The 20,082-nt window shown below is 41.6% G+C and overlaps 1 protein-coding gene across 3 annotated transcripts in view; it reads right to left on the minus strand.

The window, feature by feature from the left end:
• The window catches only part of ttc28 (tetratricopeptide repeat domain 28), a 56,850-nt gene that overhangs the window by 13,564 nt on the left and 23,204 nt on the right, over positions 1 to 20,082 (minus strand). For 2 of the 3 annotated variants that reach the window (XM_057819680.1, XM_057819678.1), the window contains exons 17-27: positions 17,941 to 18,050; positions 17,752 to 17,881; positions 15,929 to 16,156; positions 15,698 to 15,848; positions 13,277 to 13,414; positions 13,030 to 13,150; positions 11,752 to 12,368; positions 8,491 to 8,738; positions 6,433 to 6,557; positions 6,293 to 6,370; positions 2,865 to 3,018 (exon numbers count right to left, since the gene is read on the minus strand). In XM_057819680.1, the coding sequence (XP_057675663.1) occupies positions 2,865 to 3,018; positions 6,293 to 6,370; positions 6,433 to 6,557; positions 8,491 to 8,738; positions 11,752 to 12,368; positions 13,030 to 13,150; positions 13,277 to 13,414; positions 15,698 to 15,848; positions 15,929 to 16,156; positions 17,752 to 17,881; positions 17,941 to 18,050 (2,100 nt within the window). The remainder of the gene's footprint in view (positions 1 to 2,864; positions 3,019 to 6,292; positions 6,371 to 6,432; positions 6,558 to 8,490; positions 8,739 to 11,751; positions 12,369 to 13,029; positions 13,151 to 13,276; positions 13,415 to 15,697; positions 15,849 to 15,928; positions 16,157 to 17,751; positions 17,882 to 17,940; positions 18,051 to 20,082) is intronic. The other variant, XM_057819679.1, reaches the window with a different exon arrangement.

A 20,082-nucleotide genomic window follows, 5' to 3' on the forward strand; every position in this document is an offset into this window, starting at 1 on the left:
GATCTATTAACTAGTAAAACGAATAGTTATTATAAAGTGTTACCAATATTTGACATCAAATAATGTGTGTCACAATTATTATCACCCCTGGGGTTAATACTTTTTACAACCCCCTTTTGCCATCAAAACAAGGTCTGGGGACTGAGATGGCCATGGGAGGAGCTTGATTTTGTGTCTGGTCAGGGCCGGCCCAGCCTATACGCAGACTATGCTGCTGCTTAGGGCCCCTGACCACCAGGGGGCCCCCAATCTGGCAATTTTTAAAATTTATATTCTATTTTGTTTACTACAGTTTGCTTTATTTGACTTTTGTGAGTTTTGATACTTGATTACAAGCTTAAAAAAATAAAATGTCTTCCTTGACTTCTTTCCTCTTTTAGAAAAAGGTTTGGCGCTAGCTACTGTAAGTACTGACAATCATTCTGGGTGAGAAGTTTGAAGTATGCAGTGCAACAAAATCTGATTAATATACAAAATATGGACGTATGGGTTGGATTGCATGTATGGGTTTCACAGTACACTGTGACAAAATGGTGGGCCAAAAATATGGGCCCCTTTGCATTATTTTGCTTAGGGCCCCCAAATGGCCTGGGCCGGCCCTGGTCTGGTGAACCATTTCTGTGTAGATTTGGCCATATGTTTAGGGTCATTGTCTTGCTGAAAGACCCAGTGACGACCCATCTTCAGCTTTCGGGCAGAGGGCAACAGATTTTGATTTCAAATGTTCTGGTATTTCAAAGCATTCATGCTGCCATGCACCCTAACAAGGTTCCCGGGGTCTTTGGAAGCGAAACAGCCCCACAGCATCACTGACCCACCCCCATCCTTCACAGTGGGTATGAGGTGCTTTTCAGCATGCGCATCTTTCGTAGCACGCCAGACCCACTTAGAGTGTTTGTTGCCAAAAAGCTCATCCTGGTCTCAACTGACCAAGGCACACGGTACCAGTTGAAGCCTGGGACCGTGTGTATTTTTGTGTGAGACCAAGATTGAGCTTTTTGGCAACAAACACTCTAAGTGGGTCTGGCGTGCCACGAAAGATGCGCACACCTCCCATGAAGGTTAAACTTGTGAAGTCTCTTCCTGATTGTGGAGGCATGCACTTTCATCGTAGCAAGAGCCCGCTGAAGGTCCCGTGATGACATTTAAGGGTTTTTAGAGACTTCTTTTAGCGTCTTGCAGTCTCCTCTCCAGGTGAACTTACTTGGACGGACAGACTTTGGCATGTTGGCAGTTGTTTTGAATGTCCTCCACTTGTAGACTATTTTCCGGACAGTGGAATGGCTGATTTTATATGCTGTTGAGAGCTTTTGAAATCCCTTACCAGACTCATAAACGCCTACAATCTTCTTTCTGAAGCTCCTTTGATCTCACCATGGTGTTTTCTCTCACTTCAACAGTCAGGAGCACACCAAACTAAATGTGAAGTTTAAATAAGGCAAGCCTCCTTCAAAACACTGGGTAATGATGTTCTAATCATGTTTAAAGCACACATTAAACAAAACTGTAGAACGGCTTTCTTTCACCTGCGCAACATCGCCAAAATTAGAAATATTTTATCTAAAAGCGATGCAGAAAAATTAATTCACGCGTTCGTTACATCGAGATTGGATTACTGTAACTCCCTACTTGCAGCTTGTCCTAAAAGTTCTCTAAAAGGTCTTCAGCTAGTCCAAAACGCAGCAGCAAGACTTTTAACAGGAACCAATAGAAGATCACATCACCCCTGTGCTTCAGGCACTTCACTGGCTTCCAGTCGAGTTTAGAATTAAATTTAAAATACTCCTCCTTACATTTAAGACCATTAATGGGTTGGGGCCATGTTATCCCACCGATGCTCTGGTTCCATACCGCCCCAACAGAACAGTCCGATCTCAGAATGCAGGTCTACTGGTAGTTCCCAGGGTTTCTAAAAGTACTGTCGGAGCTAGAGCCTTTAGCCACCAAGCCACTGTTTTATGGAATCAGCTTCCAGCTAGTATTAAAGAAGCTGAGACAGTCTGCACATTTAAGATTAGATTAAAAACGTTCCTATTCGACAAAGCTTATGGTTAGGCTAGTTGAAGTCGGAGTAGACTCACAGTTTAGTCTAAGCTGCACTAGAAGCCATAATGCTGGGGGAAGTACAGCCGCTGAGTTCTATCTCCTTTTCTTACTCTACCTACCACTTGTCTTACTTTATTTCTATTTTCCAATGTTAATATCTAGTTGTCTAGTGTCTTCATCACTAGTTGCCCGGTGTCCCCTTTCCCCCCTCCCCTCTGGGGAGGGGCTATTTTTCAGCTGCAGCCTCCTGACTGTCCGGACCCCTGGCTGGATAGACGTCCTCGCTGCTACCCCCCGTCTCATCTGACTAGATGGACCTCTTCTTGCTCCTTTACTCCACTGTATTTTTACGGACTGTAACTTCGCTTGCTAATTCCCATTAGCAGTTCTGGGGTTCCTGTCTATCCGTCCTGGGAGTGGATCTCTCCTGACTGTGGTACTCCCCGAGGTTTCTCATTTTTCTCCCAATTGACTCTGGAGTTTTTGGAGTTTTTCCTTGACGGCATGGAGGGTCTTAAGGATAGGGGATACCCAGGACTTGAACTGTATCTATTCATCTTTGTTGCTTCATTTCTAATTATGTATCATATTGCCTCTGTAAAGCCCTTTGAGACATCTGTTGTGATTGAGGGCTATACAAATAAAATTGAATTCATGTGCACCTGATGTGATACACCTGTGTGTGATTTTAGCCACTTTACGAGGGATTGATTGTGGGGGTGTCCTAATAAAGTCCACAACAGAAATTGCATTTATTTAATATTGCAATAGTGAATTCAATGATTAATCCTTTCTTGAGAGGCCACTTTTCGTCTTACCGAGCAAGGCCTGCATGGTCAAGCTGCACTTTTGCAGGCGCTCTCCAGGGTCCGACCTTGGAAAAAAGACGGCGGCGGGGAGGCTGGAATTGCCCGGCTCCAGGCGGAAACCCAACGCAGACAACAGGGATCGCCACCCAGGAACACCGCCCACCTTTTAACACGAACACAGCGGCATAGGTGGAGTTTGACATTTGTGGGGGCGGGGCAAAACATGTTGATGACCCGGAAACACAGTGTCAGCAATACAATTAACTTACAAGATATATGTATCCAGTGGTATGAAAAAGTATCTGAACCTTTTGGAATTTCTCACACTTCTGTATCATCAGCTTCAAATGTGATCTGATGTTTGTCAACATCACACAGATGTAAAAACAGTGTCTGCTTGAACTAAAACCATCAAAACATTTATAGGTTTTCATATTTTAATGAGGATAGCATGCAAACAATGACAAAAGGGAGAAAAATAAGTAAGTGAATCCTCTGCCTAAGGCGACTTAACGAGCAAATGGAACACATTTATGGATACAAAACCATCTCTAAAAGTCTGGATTTCATCAATCGACAGTCAGAGAAGTTGTCTACAAATGAAGAGTTTGGCACTGTTCTTCTCTTCCAACGAGTGGCCGTCCACCAAAAATGACGCCAATCGTTCAGCGCAAAATACTCAGATAGGTATAAAAGAACCATAGGTTGTCTGCTAAAGACTTACAGAACTCACTAGCACAATCAAATATTTCTCTGCACACTGTCAACTATATGTAAAACTATGGCTAAGAATGGTGTTCATGGGAGGACTCCACGGAGGAAGCCACTGCTGTCTAAAAAAAACATTGTTGCTCGTTTAATGTTCGCAAAAAGGCACTTGGAGACTCCACAGAAGTTTTGGCAAAATATTTTGTGGTCTGATGAAACCATACTTGAATTGTTTGGGAGTAACACACAACGTCATGTGTGGAGGAAAAATGGAACAGCTCACCAAGATCAACACCTCATCCCCACCGTGAAGCATGGTGGAGGAAGCATCATAATTTGGGGCTGTTTACTGCCTTGTGGCCTGGACAACTCGCTATCATTTATGGAAGAATGAATTCAAAAGTTTATCAGGATGTTTTGCAGGAAAACCTGAGGCAGTTGAAGCTAAAAAGAGGATGGATGCTACAACATGACAATGATCCAAAACACAGAAGTAAATCAACTTCAGAATAGTTTCAGAAGAACAAAATACATGTTCTGGAGTGGCCAAGTCAAAGTCCAGACTTGACCCCCACTGAGATGCTGTGGCATGATCTAAAGACACCGATTCATGCCAGACACCCCAGGAATCTGACTGAACTACAGCGGTCTTGTAGAGAAGAATGGGCCAAGATTAGTGCTGATCGATGTGCCAGACTGATCTGCAGCTACAGGAAGCGTCTGGTTGAACTTATTGCTGCAAAAGAGAGAGGCCACAAAATATTAAATGTGATGGTTCACTTACTTATTTTCCCCCCTTCTGTCATTGTTTGCGTACTATCCTCATTAAAATATGAAAACATATAAATGTTTGGGCGGTTTTAGTTGAATCAGACACTGCTTTTTCATCTGTGTGATTTTGACAAATATCAGATCACATTTGATGGTGATTTTATGCAGAAATGTGAGAAATTCCAAAAGGTTCACATACTTTTTCATACCACTGTATCTATCTTGACACTGTTTGTGTTCAATCCTCGGTTTGAACTCAGTTGTAGCGTTTGTGAAATCTTAAGTTTAAAGAAATTCTAAATATCCATCTTACCTCTTCAGGGGTAGTTTTGGCTAACTAAAGGACCACCTCTAAGGTGCTAGTAACATGATCTGTTCGGAAAAATATTTTTTGACACATTATGAAATACTTTGTCGGATTCTTGTTGATTCCATTGTTTTATTGCTTTACAACAGGGGTCCCCAAACTTTTTCCTGTGAGGGCCACATAACTTTTCCCTTCTCTGATGAGGGGCCGGGGTCAGTTTGTAACAGAAAAGGTGTGACGATTGCAGCAGGGTCTAAATGTAAAAACGTATTGTTTTTCAGCAAGCCACAATCAAATAACCCTTTTTGGATTCTTCACAGAACAAAAGTAAATAATAATAATAATAATATAATACAATATAATACAGTGATACCTCAGCTCACGAACGCTTAAGCTCACGAACTTTTTGCCTCAAGAACATTAAATCCGCGAGCATATAGTCTCTGCTGACGAACTAGTTTTCGGCGGACGAACCAAACCACGCGGTCGAACAGCGCCACGAGAAGCTGACGCACGCTCACGGCGTCCCAGTTTGTCCCCTCCCTTTCGTTGAGTGCGGACATGGTTTGTGTTTGATAGACATTTTGGACCATATTGAGTGTACTTTTGCTATTATGGGACCGAAAAAGACCCCACCACAGGCTAGTGTTAAGCCTAAGAAGACATTAAAGAAAATAAGGTATATTTTTGTGTAGTTTTAAGGCTTATTTAGTAGAAAATTATGTTTTATGGGGACCTGGGAACGGATTATTCTCATTTTAATGGTTTCTTATGGGATATAAATGTTCGGAAGACGAACTTTTCGCCTTACACACACTTTCTGGGAACCAATTATGTTCGTGAGCTGAGGTATCACTGTATAATATAATATAATATAATATAATATAATATAATATAATATAATATAATATAATATAATATAATATAATATAATAATGACACTATCAATTAAATAGATAATAACCAAATAACCCTATCTGGGTTCTTCACATAAAAAAGCCAGGAAATAAATAACCCTATTGAAAAAAAAATAAATAATAATAATAATGATAATTTTTGCTCAGGGGGCTGGAACAAATGTGGAGGCGGGCTGTATCCGGCCCGTGGGCCGTAGTTTGGGGACCCCTGGCCTAAATATAAAAACTTATTGTTTTTCGGAAGGCCACAATCAAATAACCCTTTCTGGATTCTTCGCAAAAGTAAATAATATCATATCATATCATATCATATCATATAGACACTATTAATTAAATAGATAATAACCAAATAACCCTCTCTGGGTTCTTCACATAAAAAAGCCAGGAGATAAATAACCCTATTGAAAATAAATAAATTTGTTCAGGAACAAATGTGGAGGCGGGCCGTATCCAGCCCGCGGGCCCTAGTTTGGGGACCCCTGCTTTACAACTTTAATAGACACGATTTTACCGGCTAAGTCTTTATTTTAAATTCATATATAGCAAAATCAATTACATGCAATGACATTTATTGGCCATGGGACGGGGGGGCAGTGCCCTGCCTGCCTGCCTGCCTTCCCTCAAACTCTGCGTATGCACAGTGGCCAAGCTAATGTCCATGTCAGAACAAAATAACCCATGTCAACATAAAATTCTGTTTAATGATGATTTGATTTAGGAAGGAAAAACCAAACCTTGTTGTCCACGCTCTGCTGCGATGTATACATGGGGTTACTGTGCCCACTGTGGATACGCTGCAAAGACTTCTCCACCTGAACAAGTGATATGATATTTATGTGAGGAAATTACTCCGAAGAATGTTGTGTATTCTGACCAGGTGCAAAAGAACTCTCAGGGCACCCCTGGCGCGGTCAACGTGGCCAAGGACCTCCACCAAGGCCTGCCGCACCGCAAATTTAAGTCCAGTCACCTTCACGTCGCTGCCGATCAGGAGGTAACCTGAGCGACAACACATTCCATTGTTTACCTCCGTAAGTAGGTGAAACCTGTGTAAGTGGATTATTATCAAACTCATTGGATACCTTTGCGTATGAATGAGGAGATTCAATTTTGCCGTCATAAGATCAAAGGGCCAATGTGACTGTTTGTGTTTCAAGAATGAAAAACAGATCATCTCACTTGCAAAATATGTTTGTCACACAGCAAATTTATAATGTCGTAATGAGATTATTTTTCTTAAATCTAGTCAACACACTCGGACGGTGCGTGGAATTCATCGTCGTCTCACAAGTGTCGGGAGACGACAAACCAAAGATAGGGGAGGTTAAAGTCGATCAGACGACGACGACGACTTTGGTGGCGAACGAGACGGCGGAACAGCCTCTTGGCCTAGACTGCGAGGAGCCCACTCACTCACGCATTGTCGCGTTCAATCTGTAATGGCGCCATTTTACCTACTATATATATAGAGCTAAAAGGCAGCGTAAAATGAGTAGAGTGAATTTTGGCAGCCTTTGGAGCCTTTTTTTAATTGGCTAAAGCCTTACAATCCCTCTCCCTATGATTAGAAATGTCGTGGGAAGCAATGTGGGTAAGAAAGGTAGTAATTGATCTTTTTCTTAACACCCTATATTATTTCCCAAAGCAGAGAAGATATCAATTGGTACCAGTACACACAGTCATGGTTGCACTTCCCATCATGCATTTGGCCAGAACAGTTAAATGGCTACAGTATCATTTACTGAAAGCTCAACAAATACACTAGATGGCAATATTTAGTCACAATATACAAAGTCACATTTATCCTTTAAGAATTACAAGTCTTTCAATCCGTGGATCCCTCTCACAGAAAGAAAGTTAATAATGTAAATGCCATCTTGAGGATTTATTGTCATAATAAACAAATACAGTACTTATACTGTTAGGTTTTGTGTTTGTTTTCTCCTAGTGTGACTTGTCCCTGTGATTGCCCATTGATTTCACCTGATGTGCCTTCTCCTAGACTATCCTCCTGTGCTCACCTGTTCCTTGTTGTCTCGTTACCCCTTGTCTGCTTGTGTGTATATAAGCTCCCATTTTCTGTTCACTCCTTGTTGCGTCATTGTCTATGTCTCTGTCCGTCTTCACCAAAGTCAAGTCCGTTCCACGCCCTCGTGTACCAGTCCCTCTGCTTAAGTAAGTTTTGTTTGAACATTGCCTTTTGAGCCATAGCCCTTTTGTTTGTACTTTGTGATTTTGTTAGTTATCATTAAAAGTTTTTTTTTTTAGTTCACTGCCACCTGCCTCGCTGCATTTTTTGTTTCCCTGCATTTGGGTCCATACAACCTGCCTGCCTGCTCATTCCTGACATATACTACTTGTATGTTGAATGTATATATTCGTCCGAGTTTTATTCATTTTTTTCTTAATGCATTGCCAAAATGTATATGTTCGGGAAAAATTATCGGGAATGATTGGAATTGAATCGGGAGCAAAAAAAAAAAAAGCAATCCGATCGGGAAATATAGGGATCGGCAGATACTCAAACTAAAACGATCGGGATCGGATCGGGAGCAAAAAAATATGATCAGAACAACCCTAAAAAAAAACACTTGGATAACACACGTCAACCAAAGCACACTTGGATAAAACGGTTCAAAATATTGACTAGTGCCTCTTTAAAAAAAATTATAAACCTGATCTTTTATACCAATCATCTGTTTAACAAATGAAAGTGGAATGATTTCAAGTTGGCTCTTGCATTCTTTGATTTTTCTGGGAGCGGGCCTAAAAGAAAAAAGTTTGGACACCCCTTGTTCAAATCAATATTTGGGTTTCAAATGACATCATGGATCCAGAGTTTAAGGTTTTGGCTAGATTTTCATATTTGAGTAGCCTCTCAAATTTCAATCAGGGTTAGGCTTACAAGTGCGGTATTGATGATCCAATTCACCTGCCCAATTGGAAGGGTGAGCAAAGTCTTGGTTTTGCTGTAGCGTCCTCATGGCGTCGTTCAGCGCCGTGCTGGCATGGGCGCCGTTGAGCAGCACCGAGTAGAACGTCTGCATGAAGAGTTTGGAGGCGGGCGGCGACGTGGGCCACAGTGACACGCACACGCAGCGGACCCCCGCCGACAGGAAGGCGCCCGTCAGGCCCAACAAGCCGTCGCTGGTCAAACGCACACCACTCTCGGGATACAACCTGGGAAACGAGGACCAATCCTGATTTGAAACCCCAAAATTTAGCTGTTTCTAATTTTAAAAGCCAACTTCAAATCGCAACCGTAGTTTGAAAGTCTAATCCAGTCTTGAAACCCGAAACTTTTGGTGCAAAGTAGGAATGACATGAAGCGCTGGCTTAAGTCATCAATGTTGTTTGATGCTTAATGAGTCAGCCCATAAACGTTTTTATTAGGGCTGTCAAAATTATCGCGTTAACGCGCGGTAATTAATTTTTTTAATTAATCACGTTGAAATATTTGATGCAATTAACGCACATGTCCCGCTCGGACAGTATTCAGCCTTTTGGTAAGTTTTACAGCAAGGCTTTTTGTGCTGTCCAACAGCGAACTCTTGTGGTCGCTTTGCGACATGATTTATTGTTTTCTTGCCAGTTCAATATGGCTGCACGACGTCTCGGGCTGATCCTTGGACAAGATTTGTCCGTAAGTATGGTTGTTGTAAAGAATGTACATATTATGTTAGTAAGCGGAATGTTATATTTTTTGTATGAGACGCTTTTTGTTTATGTTTAGTGAACCTGTATAGCGTGCTAAGCTAACGTTGTTGCTAATGCAATGCTTGTGTACTTTTTTTTTGTAGTTTTACGACGGTCTAAAGAGGACAATGGTTTGAGGCCATTTTATTAATAAATCAGACGAAAAAGTCTAATTATTAAGGCGTCGTTCACTAGCTGTCTAGCTTTGGAAAAAGTAGACGCTTCGGAGTGAGGACAGCATAGACAGATTTAAATGACAGTACAATGAAATGCCCACTACAGTCCTTATGTACTGTATGTTGAATGTATATATCCATCTTGTGTCTTATCTTTCCATTCCAACAATTTATTTTACAGAACATATATATAATTTACAGAAAAATATGTCATCTTTTATAGATGGTTTGAATTGCGATTAATTACCATTAATTAATTTTTAAGCTGTAATTAACTATTAAAAATGTTAATCGTTTGACAGCCATAGTTTTTATTGTTTTGATTCCATGTTTACGACGGATGCCCCACCCTCCACCAATCGGCAATTACAGGATCAGTTCTGTGTCTGCATCCAAGTTGCCACAGTTCTGTAATCTGCAGGCTACATAAACTAAGGTTTTTACAAAGAGTCAGAAGTCCAGGATATGCATTTAAGATTTGCCAACAAAACAAGGTCTGGGGACTGAGATGGCCATGGGAGGAGCTTGATTTTGTGTCTGGTGAACCATTTCTGTGTAGATTTGGCCATATGTTTAGGGTCATTGTCTTGCTGAAAGACCCAGTGACGAGCCATCTTCAGCTTTCGGGCAGAGGGCAACAGATTTGGATTTAAAATGTCCTGGTATTTCAAAGCATTCATGATGCCATGCACCCTAACAAGGTTCCCAGGGCCTTTGGAAGCGAAACAGCCCCACAGCATCACTGACCCACCCTCATACTTCACAGTGGGTACGAGGTGCTTTTCAGCATGTGCATCTTTCGTGGCACGCCAGACCCACTTAGAGTGTTTGTTGCCAAAAAGCTCAATCTTGGTCTGATCTGACCAAAGCACACGGTCCCAGTTGAAGCCTGGGTCAGATAAAAAAGCCAGGAAATAAATAACCCTATTGAAAAAAAAAAATTGTTAAGGGGGGCCGGAACAAATGTGGAGATGTGCTGTATTCGGCCCGCGGGCCGTAGTTTGGGGACCCCTGGCCTAAATGTAAAAACGTATTGTTTTTCAGAAAGCCACAATCAAATAACCCTTTCTGGATTTTGCACGGAGCAAAAGTAAATAATATAATAATAACACTATTAATTAAATAGATAATAACTAGGGCTGTCAAACGATTACAATTTTTAATCGAGTTAATTACAGCTTAAAAATTAATTAATCGCAATTCAAACCATCTCTAAAATATGCCATATTTTTCTATAAATTATTGTTGGAATGGAAAGATAAGACACAAGATGGATATATATACATTCAACATACGGTACATAAGTACTGTATTTGTTTATTATAACAACAAATCAAAAAGATGGCATTAACATTAACATTCTGTTAAAGCGATTCATGGGTAGAAAGACTTGTAGTTCTTAAAAGATAAATGTTAGTACAAGTTATCGAAATTTTTATTAAAACCCCTCTTAATGTTTTCGTTTTAATAAAATTTTTAAAATTTTCAATCAAAAAATAAACTAGTAGCTCGCCATTGTTGATGTCAATAATTACACAATGCTCATGGGTGCTTAAACCCATAAAATCATTCGCACCCAAGCGCCAGCGGAGGGCAACAAAACTCCAAAAAACACAACAAGTTGGCATTGCACTGTGCTGTCAATTTTAATCTGTTTGAGCGGCTCATGTGAGTTAATTGCGTCAAATATTTTAACGTAATTAATTTAAAAAATTAATTAACGCCCGTTAACGTGATAATTTTGACAGCCCTAATAATAACCAAATAACCCTCTCTGGGTTGTTCACATAAAAAAAGCCAGGAAATAAATAACCCTATTGAAAAAAAAAAAAAATAAATTTTTGTTCAGGGGGCCGGAACAAATGTGGAAGCGGGCCGTAGTTTGGGGACCCCAGGTTCAATGGCTTGATTTGTGAGTTTGTAGCTTGTAATTATGTAATGGTTGGCATGTAATAGACATGGGTTGTATACTACACATGCTGTATGTTTACATGATCATTGCTAACGTTAATGTGTTAATTGTTAGCCTGTTTTTTCAGATTAAAATGCAACACTGGTATACCGCAGCTCCACTTTTCTGGCAGTCCAAAGGAGAAGGGTCTGGGTGCGGCCAGCAGTACTCGCCAATCGCGCCCCCTGCTTTCACCGAGTAACCAGATCAAGTAAGAACATCCGCCAACTACACCCTGCGTCCCATGACGCGGAAGGCACCGGAAAGGGGCTTGGAAGGCGAGTACTGTGGGCCGCAATTGGCCCTTTTTTTTTTATCCTAGTTGCAGTACCATTTTTGGCCACCAATCGTACATATAGCTCCCACCCACCTGAGAACCACCAGCTTGGAGCTGAGGTTGAGTTCCAAGATGTCCGCCGCAGTGAGGAGGACGTCTTGAAGCGGCGGAGTGCCACACGCGCTCTCACACAAGCTCTCCTCGTCTTGACGACTCCTCTCGTCTCCGTCTCGAGGCGGCTCCCGGCTCGGGGCGAGCACCAGAGAGGCGAGCTTCCATGAGACGTGAGTTGCGAAGTGAACACACTGCGCCTGGGTCAGGGCGGCGAGGGCACGCTCCTTTGTGGCGTCCGCGCCGGTGAGCGGGCGACAGCCTAGCCGCTCCCCCAGCCACAGAGCCTCATCCTGGGCCGAAGGCAGGGGCCCCCACAACCAACGGCGCATAAAGCCGGGCGACAAGTTGGGTACCCCCACCACGGCGGCCCACGATCCGCCTTCGGGGCGGGGTAAGGGATCGCCGAGGTGGGAAATTTTCCTTGAAGCTCGCATGCTCGCTAATGAGGGCACGCAAAGTATACTGAACATCTCGTAAAGGAACCGGTCGGACGAGCTGCCTTTGAGCAAGGCGAAGGGCACTAGGTACAAGTCTCCTTCCAGGACCAGAACCAGTTGACGGCGTCGGCCTACTGGACCCCCTCCATGCAGCAGGGCCTGATACAAAAACAGAAATTACACACAAACTAAATGTAAAACGTGAAAACCATAAAGTACACCTAAAAACGGGATAGTGATTCTCCAACTGTAATTTAAAAAAAAAGATGATGGCAATGTTTAGTCACAATATACAAAGTCACATTTATCCTTTAAGAATTACAAGTCTTTCTATCCGTGGAGCCCTCTCACAGAAAGAATATTAATAATGTAAATGCCATCTTGAGGATTTATTGTCATAATAAACAAATACAGTACTTATGTACTGTATGTTGAATGTATATATTCGTCCGAGTTTTATTCATTTTTTTTCTTGATGCATTGCCAAAATATATATGATCGGGAAAATTATCGGGAATGATTGGAATTGAATCGGGAGCAAAAAAAAAAAAAAAAAAAAGCAATCGGATCGGGAAATATCAGGATCGGCAGATACTCAAACTAAAACGATCGGGATCGGATCGGGAGCAAAAAAACATGATCGGAACAACCCTAACTTGAACCCATTATGGGGCAAGAGACTATTTTTTTTGTCATTTAAATAACTTTTATAGACGATGACGTACCTCCAGACGTCGTCATCATCACAACGATCAGGCTGATTACACAAAGATGATTTACAGTCATTCTTTTTATGCTAGTTTGCTGCAGTTTGACATACCGTCTCCATTGGCGCAATGAGCAAATCGTAGAGGGCTTGGAGAGGAGACGTTTTGGTACCAGACCAGAGGGAAAGAGTGGTCGACGAGCCCTCCTTTGAAGAAGAAATGCTGCGACAGCTTCTGTTTCCCAACGCAAACCAGGCAAGTTAAATATTAACGTGCGAGCTAGGCATCCATAAGGAATCAAGGTGGACCCCTAAATATCAGCAGGCATGCGAAATAAGCATGCTAAGAGGAAGGAGGCACCTGTTGAAGATATTGTTCCTTGATACCGTGCGAAGGTAGCCACTGGGGTCATCGTCGGAACTCATTTTGTGAAGCTCTTCAAAGTGTTGGTCAGCAACATCTCCAGCTTCGCTTTCTGTCTCACTGCCCACATGAAAACTGGAAGGAAAGATTCCTTCTAAAATTAGACTTTGACTACAGTGGTACCTCAAGATATGAAATGAATTTGTTCCGGAGTGGCTTTTGTCTCATAATTTTTTTATTATAATGAATCGTTTTTTACAATGAAGGAGTACCTTTTCTCGTAGGCACCGTCTAACTATTTGCATTATTCTAACACACTTAATATAATCAATCAGGGAATAGTATATTTTCTCGTATTTACCGATCGACTGTTTGTTTTACTCTAACACACCCAATATAAAATAAATAGCACTTATACCATAGTTTAAGGGAAAAAAAGAAGAATATAGGGCATAAGGTGTTATAGAAATAACTGTGCTAAAACAGTTTTCTTTGCATTTCAGTAGTTTAAGGAGGTTTGACCCAGGAGATCCAGGCATGACCCATCTTCAATGCGCTGACTGAAGGAAGGAGGTTATTCCCCAAAATCTCACAATAATGGGCGCTAGTCATCCGCTCTTTAATACAGTGCACTCGTCCTGTCCCATTTGCAGAAAAACACCCCCAAAGCTTGATGATACAAACACGTGCTTCATAGTAGGCATGGTGTTCTTGAGATAGTACTCATCATTCTTCTTCCTCCAAACACAGTTAGTGGAATTATGACCAAAAAGTTCTATTTTACTCTCACCTCACCACAAAATTTACTCCCATAACTCCTCTGCATCATCCAAAAGGTCATAGGCCAACTTAAGACGGGCCTTGACATGTGCTGGTTTAACCAGGAGAACCTTCCGTGCCAAGCATGATTTCAAACCATGACGTCTTAGCGTAATACCAACAGTAACCTTGGAAAAGTTGGTCCCAGCTGGTCATTGACCAACTCCTTTCGTGTAGTTCCGGGCTGATTCTAGTGCTGCAACGATTAATCGATTAACTCGACTATTCGATTGGAAAAAAATATTCGAATTAAATTTTGCTGCTTCGAGTATTGGTTTAATTAAAGTGACTTTATAGTGGTTTATTTTGAAAGTGTTTGCATTTAGTTTTATTGATTTCGGTGGAAACGCTGCCTTCTAGTCTGCTTCAATTCACATGGCTGAATCAAGGTGCTCCCTGTTAAGACCAACATAAGCTAAATTTTGTTTGAGCTAATGTTTTTTTTAATGCATTCGTAATTAGTTTATAGGTATATTTAGCCTATTTTTGGGAGTATGTGTCTTTGTAGTGGTTTATTTTGAAAGTGTTTGCATTTAGTTTTATAGATTTTGGTGGAAACACTGCCTTCTAGTCTGCTTCAAGTCACATGGCTGAATCAAGATGCTCCCTGTTAAGACCAACATAAGCTAAATCTTGTTTGAGCTAATGTTTTTTTTAATTGCATTTGTAATTTAGTTTATAGGTATATTTAGCCTATTTTTTGGGGAGTATGTGTCTTAACAATTTGTTAAGAGCATTGTAAAAAAGTTAGCATTTTAAAGCATTTAAACTAGTGGACATTTGCAATGTAAGTTAGCTAATTGTTCTTTTGTTGTACATAGATCCTCATTTATCTATTTTTTATACCGTTTGAGGCTCAGCTCAGGTAATTTAATTTTTCATGTTCCTTATCAGATTACTCGTTTATTCGAACTAATCGTTTATCAATTAATCGACTACTAAAATAATCAATAGCTGCAGCCCTAGATGATTCCTCAACTTTCTTAGGATCAGTGGGACCCCATGAGGTGATATCTTGCATGGGGCTCCACACCGATTGAGATTGATCGTCATGTTTAGCTTCTTCAATTTTCCAATGATCGCTCCAACAGACCTTATTTTCACCAAGCTGCTCCGTAGCCCTTTCCAGCCTTGTGGAGGTGAACAATTTTGTCTCTGGTGTCTTTGGACAACTTTAAGTCTTACTGATTGCATGGGGTGGACAGGTGTCAAACAAGTGCATCTGATTCTGGATAATACATGGAGTGGAGGTGGACTTTTAATAGGCGGACTTATAGGTCTTTCAGGTTCATAATTCTAGCTTATATATAGGTTTTGAAATACTTATTTACAGCTGTATCACACAAATAAATGGTTAAAAATCATGCATTGTGATTTCTGGAAAAAGAACATCTCACAGTGGACAACTTCATCCCCTAAGATCCTGCTTTGAGGATGGAACAAAAACCCAATTGAACCCCCTGAATATAAGGTCCAATTTCTCGACAGGCCCTCATCTCCAGAATCGCTGAATGGACCTTTTCGGTTTTGATATTGAACGCTGGAACTACATTTAAGCAATTGGCCCCAAAGACAAAGTTTGAAAATCCCGATGTTCACCTGTTGAGCAATCCGTCAATTCCCAGAAACTCTCTGGCATTACAAACATAATGCTCAAGAGATAGCAGACCGCCACCCAGTGAGCTACAGCTGCCATCTTTCAACTCCGGCACTTCGGTTCCAAGAAAAGCCTGGTTGAACTTGACGATGCCTGTAGCGACAGCGTGATAGTGAAGCCGAGATACTCGAAAAAAGGGGTCAGGAACACATTGGTCTGAGATGTTCTGCGACCTGAGCCTGGACATAACAGCCAGCTATACAAGAAGCCTCCAGCTATGGAGAAGTATAGCACCAGACCCTTCTGGGAGTTGACGGTCTCCAAGATGTGCTCCGCCGTAACGGGAGCGTGCCGGTCTGAACACGCCGGCACCCGGCATCCGTTCTGACGTTCCACCAGTAGGTCGGCGAAGGCCCGCGTTCGCCCTCGCTCCGCTACAGTTAGCGCCTCCTCGTGGCAGCCTGCAGACAAGCGGTAAACTAAGGGTGAACGAAGGCTCCAGACTAATTTATTTATGAGAAAATGTCATTTCTGGACAACCACTGTTGGGATATTTAGCGCTCTATGGCCAATAAACGCTCGTTCATTAATACATAGATGATGAATAGCAATAGATGTTAGAATTTATTCATCGCCAAATTAGGTGACAGAAGAATTCAATTGATTCGTCAGATAATCATCATTAACTCTCATTCACGCTCAGTGAACATGTTTCAGTGCCACTGATGGCATCACGAATCACAGATGAATTAAATTTTGTTTTGAGAGATTTATCTGTAAAGATGCCGTTTGGGATAATAGAAAGGGCATAGGTTCGGTCTCAACATTGGTAGGGACGATATAACAGCTTAACCTGCATGTACACGTTTTGCTGGGGACGAGACATTAATAAGACCAAACAGATTGGGTAAATGGGGGTCAAGCTACATTTCTCACGAATATGTTGCCTGGCACGGCCAGACTGTTCTTCTTGTGTTTTTCAAACACTGAGAGTATAGTCTGGGACCCATCCCATTAACGACCTCTCGAGCAAGAACAAAATCAATCGACAAATCAGATTCGTTTATTTGCGTGACGTGTTCTTAACCAGCAACGTCACTCTTCCGCATTGGAAGTCGTCTCCACAACAACACAGATGGCGAACAGGAGAGCCGAGAATATGTTCCAATCCACGGTAAAATCAGTTTTAAATGACCAAAAACACATCGACACAAGTCATTGACAGCAGTGTGTTTCGCGCTAGCCGTGTTGAATAAACTCCGCTCTCCTCGTATGTTTACTTCCGCGCGCAAGTCAGCTAGCGCGAGACAGACTGTTGTCAATGACTCATGTCGATGTGTTTTTGGTAATTTGAAACTGATTTTACCGTGGATTGGAACATATTCTCGGCTCTCCCGTTCACCATCTGTGTTGTTGTGGAGACGACTTTCGACGCGCAAGAGTGACGTTGCTCGTTAAGAACACGTCACGCAAATAAACTAATCTGATTTGTCGATTGATTTTGTACCTGCTCGAGAGGCCGTTAATGGGCTGGTTCCCAGACTATACTCTCAGTGTTTGAAAAATACAGGGAGAACAGTCTGGCAGAGCCAGGCAAGCTTGCTCCGCCCTGGAAATTTTATCCGCTTAATGGTGGCCAGACTCAATAGCTGGAACAGCGGTGAGTCTGGAGAACCAGGTTAACGAATATGAACCTTATTCATTGATAGGCTAAATGATCAATGCGAAATAAAGCTGTATTGATTTATACTAACGTTCACGTGTATCGGTTCAGGTGATACACCCAGGGGTGAAAGTGGGCGGGAACGGTCAGGATTCAGGTATAAGATTCAGGGTCGGAACGCAGTTCCGGTATAAGATTCAGGGTCGGAACGCAGTTCCGGTATAAGATTCTGGGCCGGAACGCTGTTCCGGTATATGGTGCTTTGATTCCGAAAAAAAACAAATATTACATGTAGGCAGCTTTGCTTTGCCAAAGCATCCCCATAATTGGGAGCACAGTAACTCCAAAGATAAAATTTGATGATTGGCCTGACACTGTGAGATGGTTGCCTACCCAGGCTGACAAGGACTCGCTGGAGAGCGTGGTATGAACTGGTCTGCAGGTCAAAGAGAGAAAGTTTGTAGTCCGGACTGTGCCGTATCTCGCAGCGGATGGTCTCAAAAAGAAGCGAGGCTCTGTACAGCTGAAACAAATAAAATAGTCAATCCTCACTATTCCAGAAGTTAGAATGCCACTTCAGACCTGGTGCCGGGCTTCCTCCAGGTTTCCTGCAGCCAACAGAGACAAGCCGAGGCGGTGGCGTATCTTTGCTTCGTCTTCTCTGCGAGCCGACTGCTCGGCTTGGCGAAGACCTGAAAGCCAAAGGCTACATCTAGCATTGGTCGCGAGATCATTCGAAGCCATAAAGGGAAATAGTATTTTTGCTAATCAATAATAATCCCACCTAGACATGCCTGCTTCTATTGCCTTAGTACATAATAAAATAAAGAGATTCAAAACACTGTGTAACAATAAGACATCTCAAATATGAGTGCATAACAAGAATGATTGTGTGGACATACAAAACGGCCCCCGTATACATGAAAATGAGTAAGTGATAAGAACAGGACAGCATGCTGACATCTGAACGAACCACGTCGCGGACATGCGATAACTGATGGACATAACATTCTATTTCTTACCTTACGTCACACCCAGTCAGCCAGTCGCGCCAAATCCCGCAGCTGGGCCACGAACGAAAAGTGGTACAGTGGTACCTCTACATACGAAGTTAATCCGTTCCAGGACCTTGTTTGTAAGTCGAAATGGTCGTATGTCGAGCAGGATTTTCCCATAGGAATACATTATAATTCCATTAATTCGTTCCACAGCCCAAAAACCTGCACTAAATCCTTAAAAAATACTGCTGGTGCTATTACAAATGGCAATTACACGTAGCAAAACAAATAAATTATAAATCAAAATTGGAATAATGTAATAAAAAGAATAATAATAATTCCTGTAATAGTGTAACGAATCGGGTTCTAATAAGGCGGACGTTTTTTTGTGTACCTGAACGCACCGCGGGGCTCACGTGCCAGAAACAGACCGGTGAGCTTGAGTTTCACTTTCACTTTGAATGTTCTCTTGAGAACACCATCATTTGAGGCAGACAGCAGGCGTTTTGTGTTGAATAAGTTGTAAAAGAAATGATGAAAACGTGGCGAAGCTGGCGATTTCTTTGGAGACAATAAGAATTGTCAGCTTAATTTATAAAGACTGGCGAACGATGGTCGGAGGAGGACCGTGGAGATGTATTATTGAGCCATTTCACGGATGCCCACCCCACGCTCATATTTTTCTGTCATTTGCATCTTCATTTCGAAGGTAAGCATCAACTTTTTCCTTGTTTCACCACCTGTACCAATCTTTTCTGAAACCTGTGTTGATTTGTCACACAAGAAAATCCGCCGTGCATTCGTCTGCGGTGCTGCCATTGTCGTCGTATTTCGAGCATGTCGTCGGATGTAGAAACAAATGGCGAGTCAAATTTTACGTCGGATGTCGAAAAGTTCGTGTGTCGAAGCGATCGTATGTAGAGGTACCACTGTATTTGGCATATGGCAAAATGGCATTTGGCATGTGGCTTTTTTTATTGGTATGTAGCAAAATGACTTTTGGTATATGCCTTTTTATTTTTGTATATTGCATTTTTTTGCCATTCCATTGACGGCTATGCACATCCAAATTTTCCATTCATTTTAAAGGGCAGAAAAACGTGTGCTTGTGATTTTTGACCATACACTTACCATAACATCGCACTAACATTCAACTGGCACCCAAGTACAGCCATAGCATTAACTGCTAAGCACGTCCAAATTTTGTAAATGGCCAGCAAAAATGCCATATAGCATAAAAATAATGCTATATACAAAAAAAGCCATATACCCAAAGTCATTTTGCCACATGCCAAATAAAAATGCCACATACCAAAATCCATTTTGTCTCATAAAAAAAAAATGCCACATACCACAATCCATTTTGCCACACCAGAACAATGCCACATAATAAGTAAAAATGCCACATGCCAAAATCCATTTTGTCACATACCACATAAAAATGTCATATACCAAAATCCATTTTGCCACATACCAAAAAAATGTCACATGCCAAAAGCCATTTTGCCACATAACAAATAAAAATGCCATATACCAAGATCCATTTTGCCACATACCAAAAAAATGCCACATACTAAGACCCATTTTGCCACATACCAAAAAAATGCCACATACTAAAACCCATTTTGCCACATACCAAAATCCATTTTGCAACATACCAGAACAATGCTACATACCATATAAAAATGCCACATAACAAAATCCATTTTGCCACATACCAAAAAAT

The sequence above is a fragment of the Corythoichthys intestinalis genome, chromosome 17 (assembly GCF_030265065.1).
Source record: "Corythoichthys intestinalis isolate RoL2023-P3 chromosome 17, ASM3026506v1, whole genome shotgun sequence".
Classification (NCBI taxonomy): domain Eukaryota; kingdom Metazoa; phylum Chordata; class Actinopteri; order Syngnathiformes; family Syngnathidae; genus Corythoichthys; species Corythoichthys intestinalis.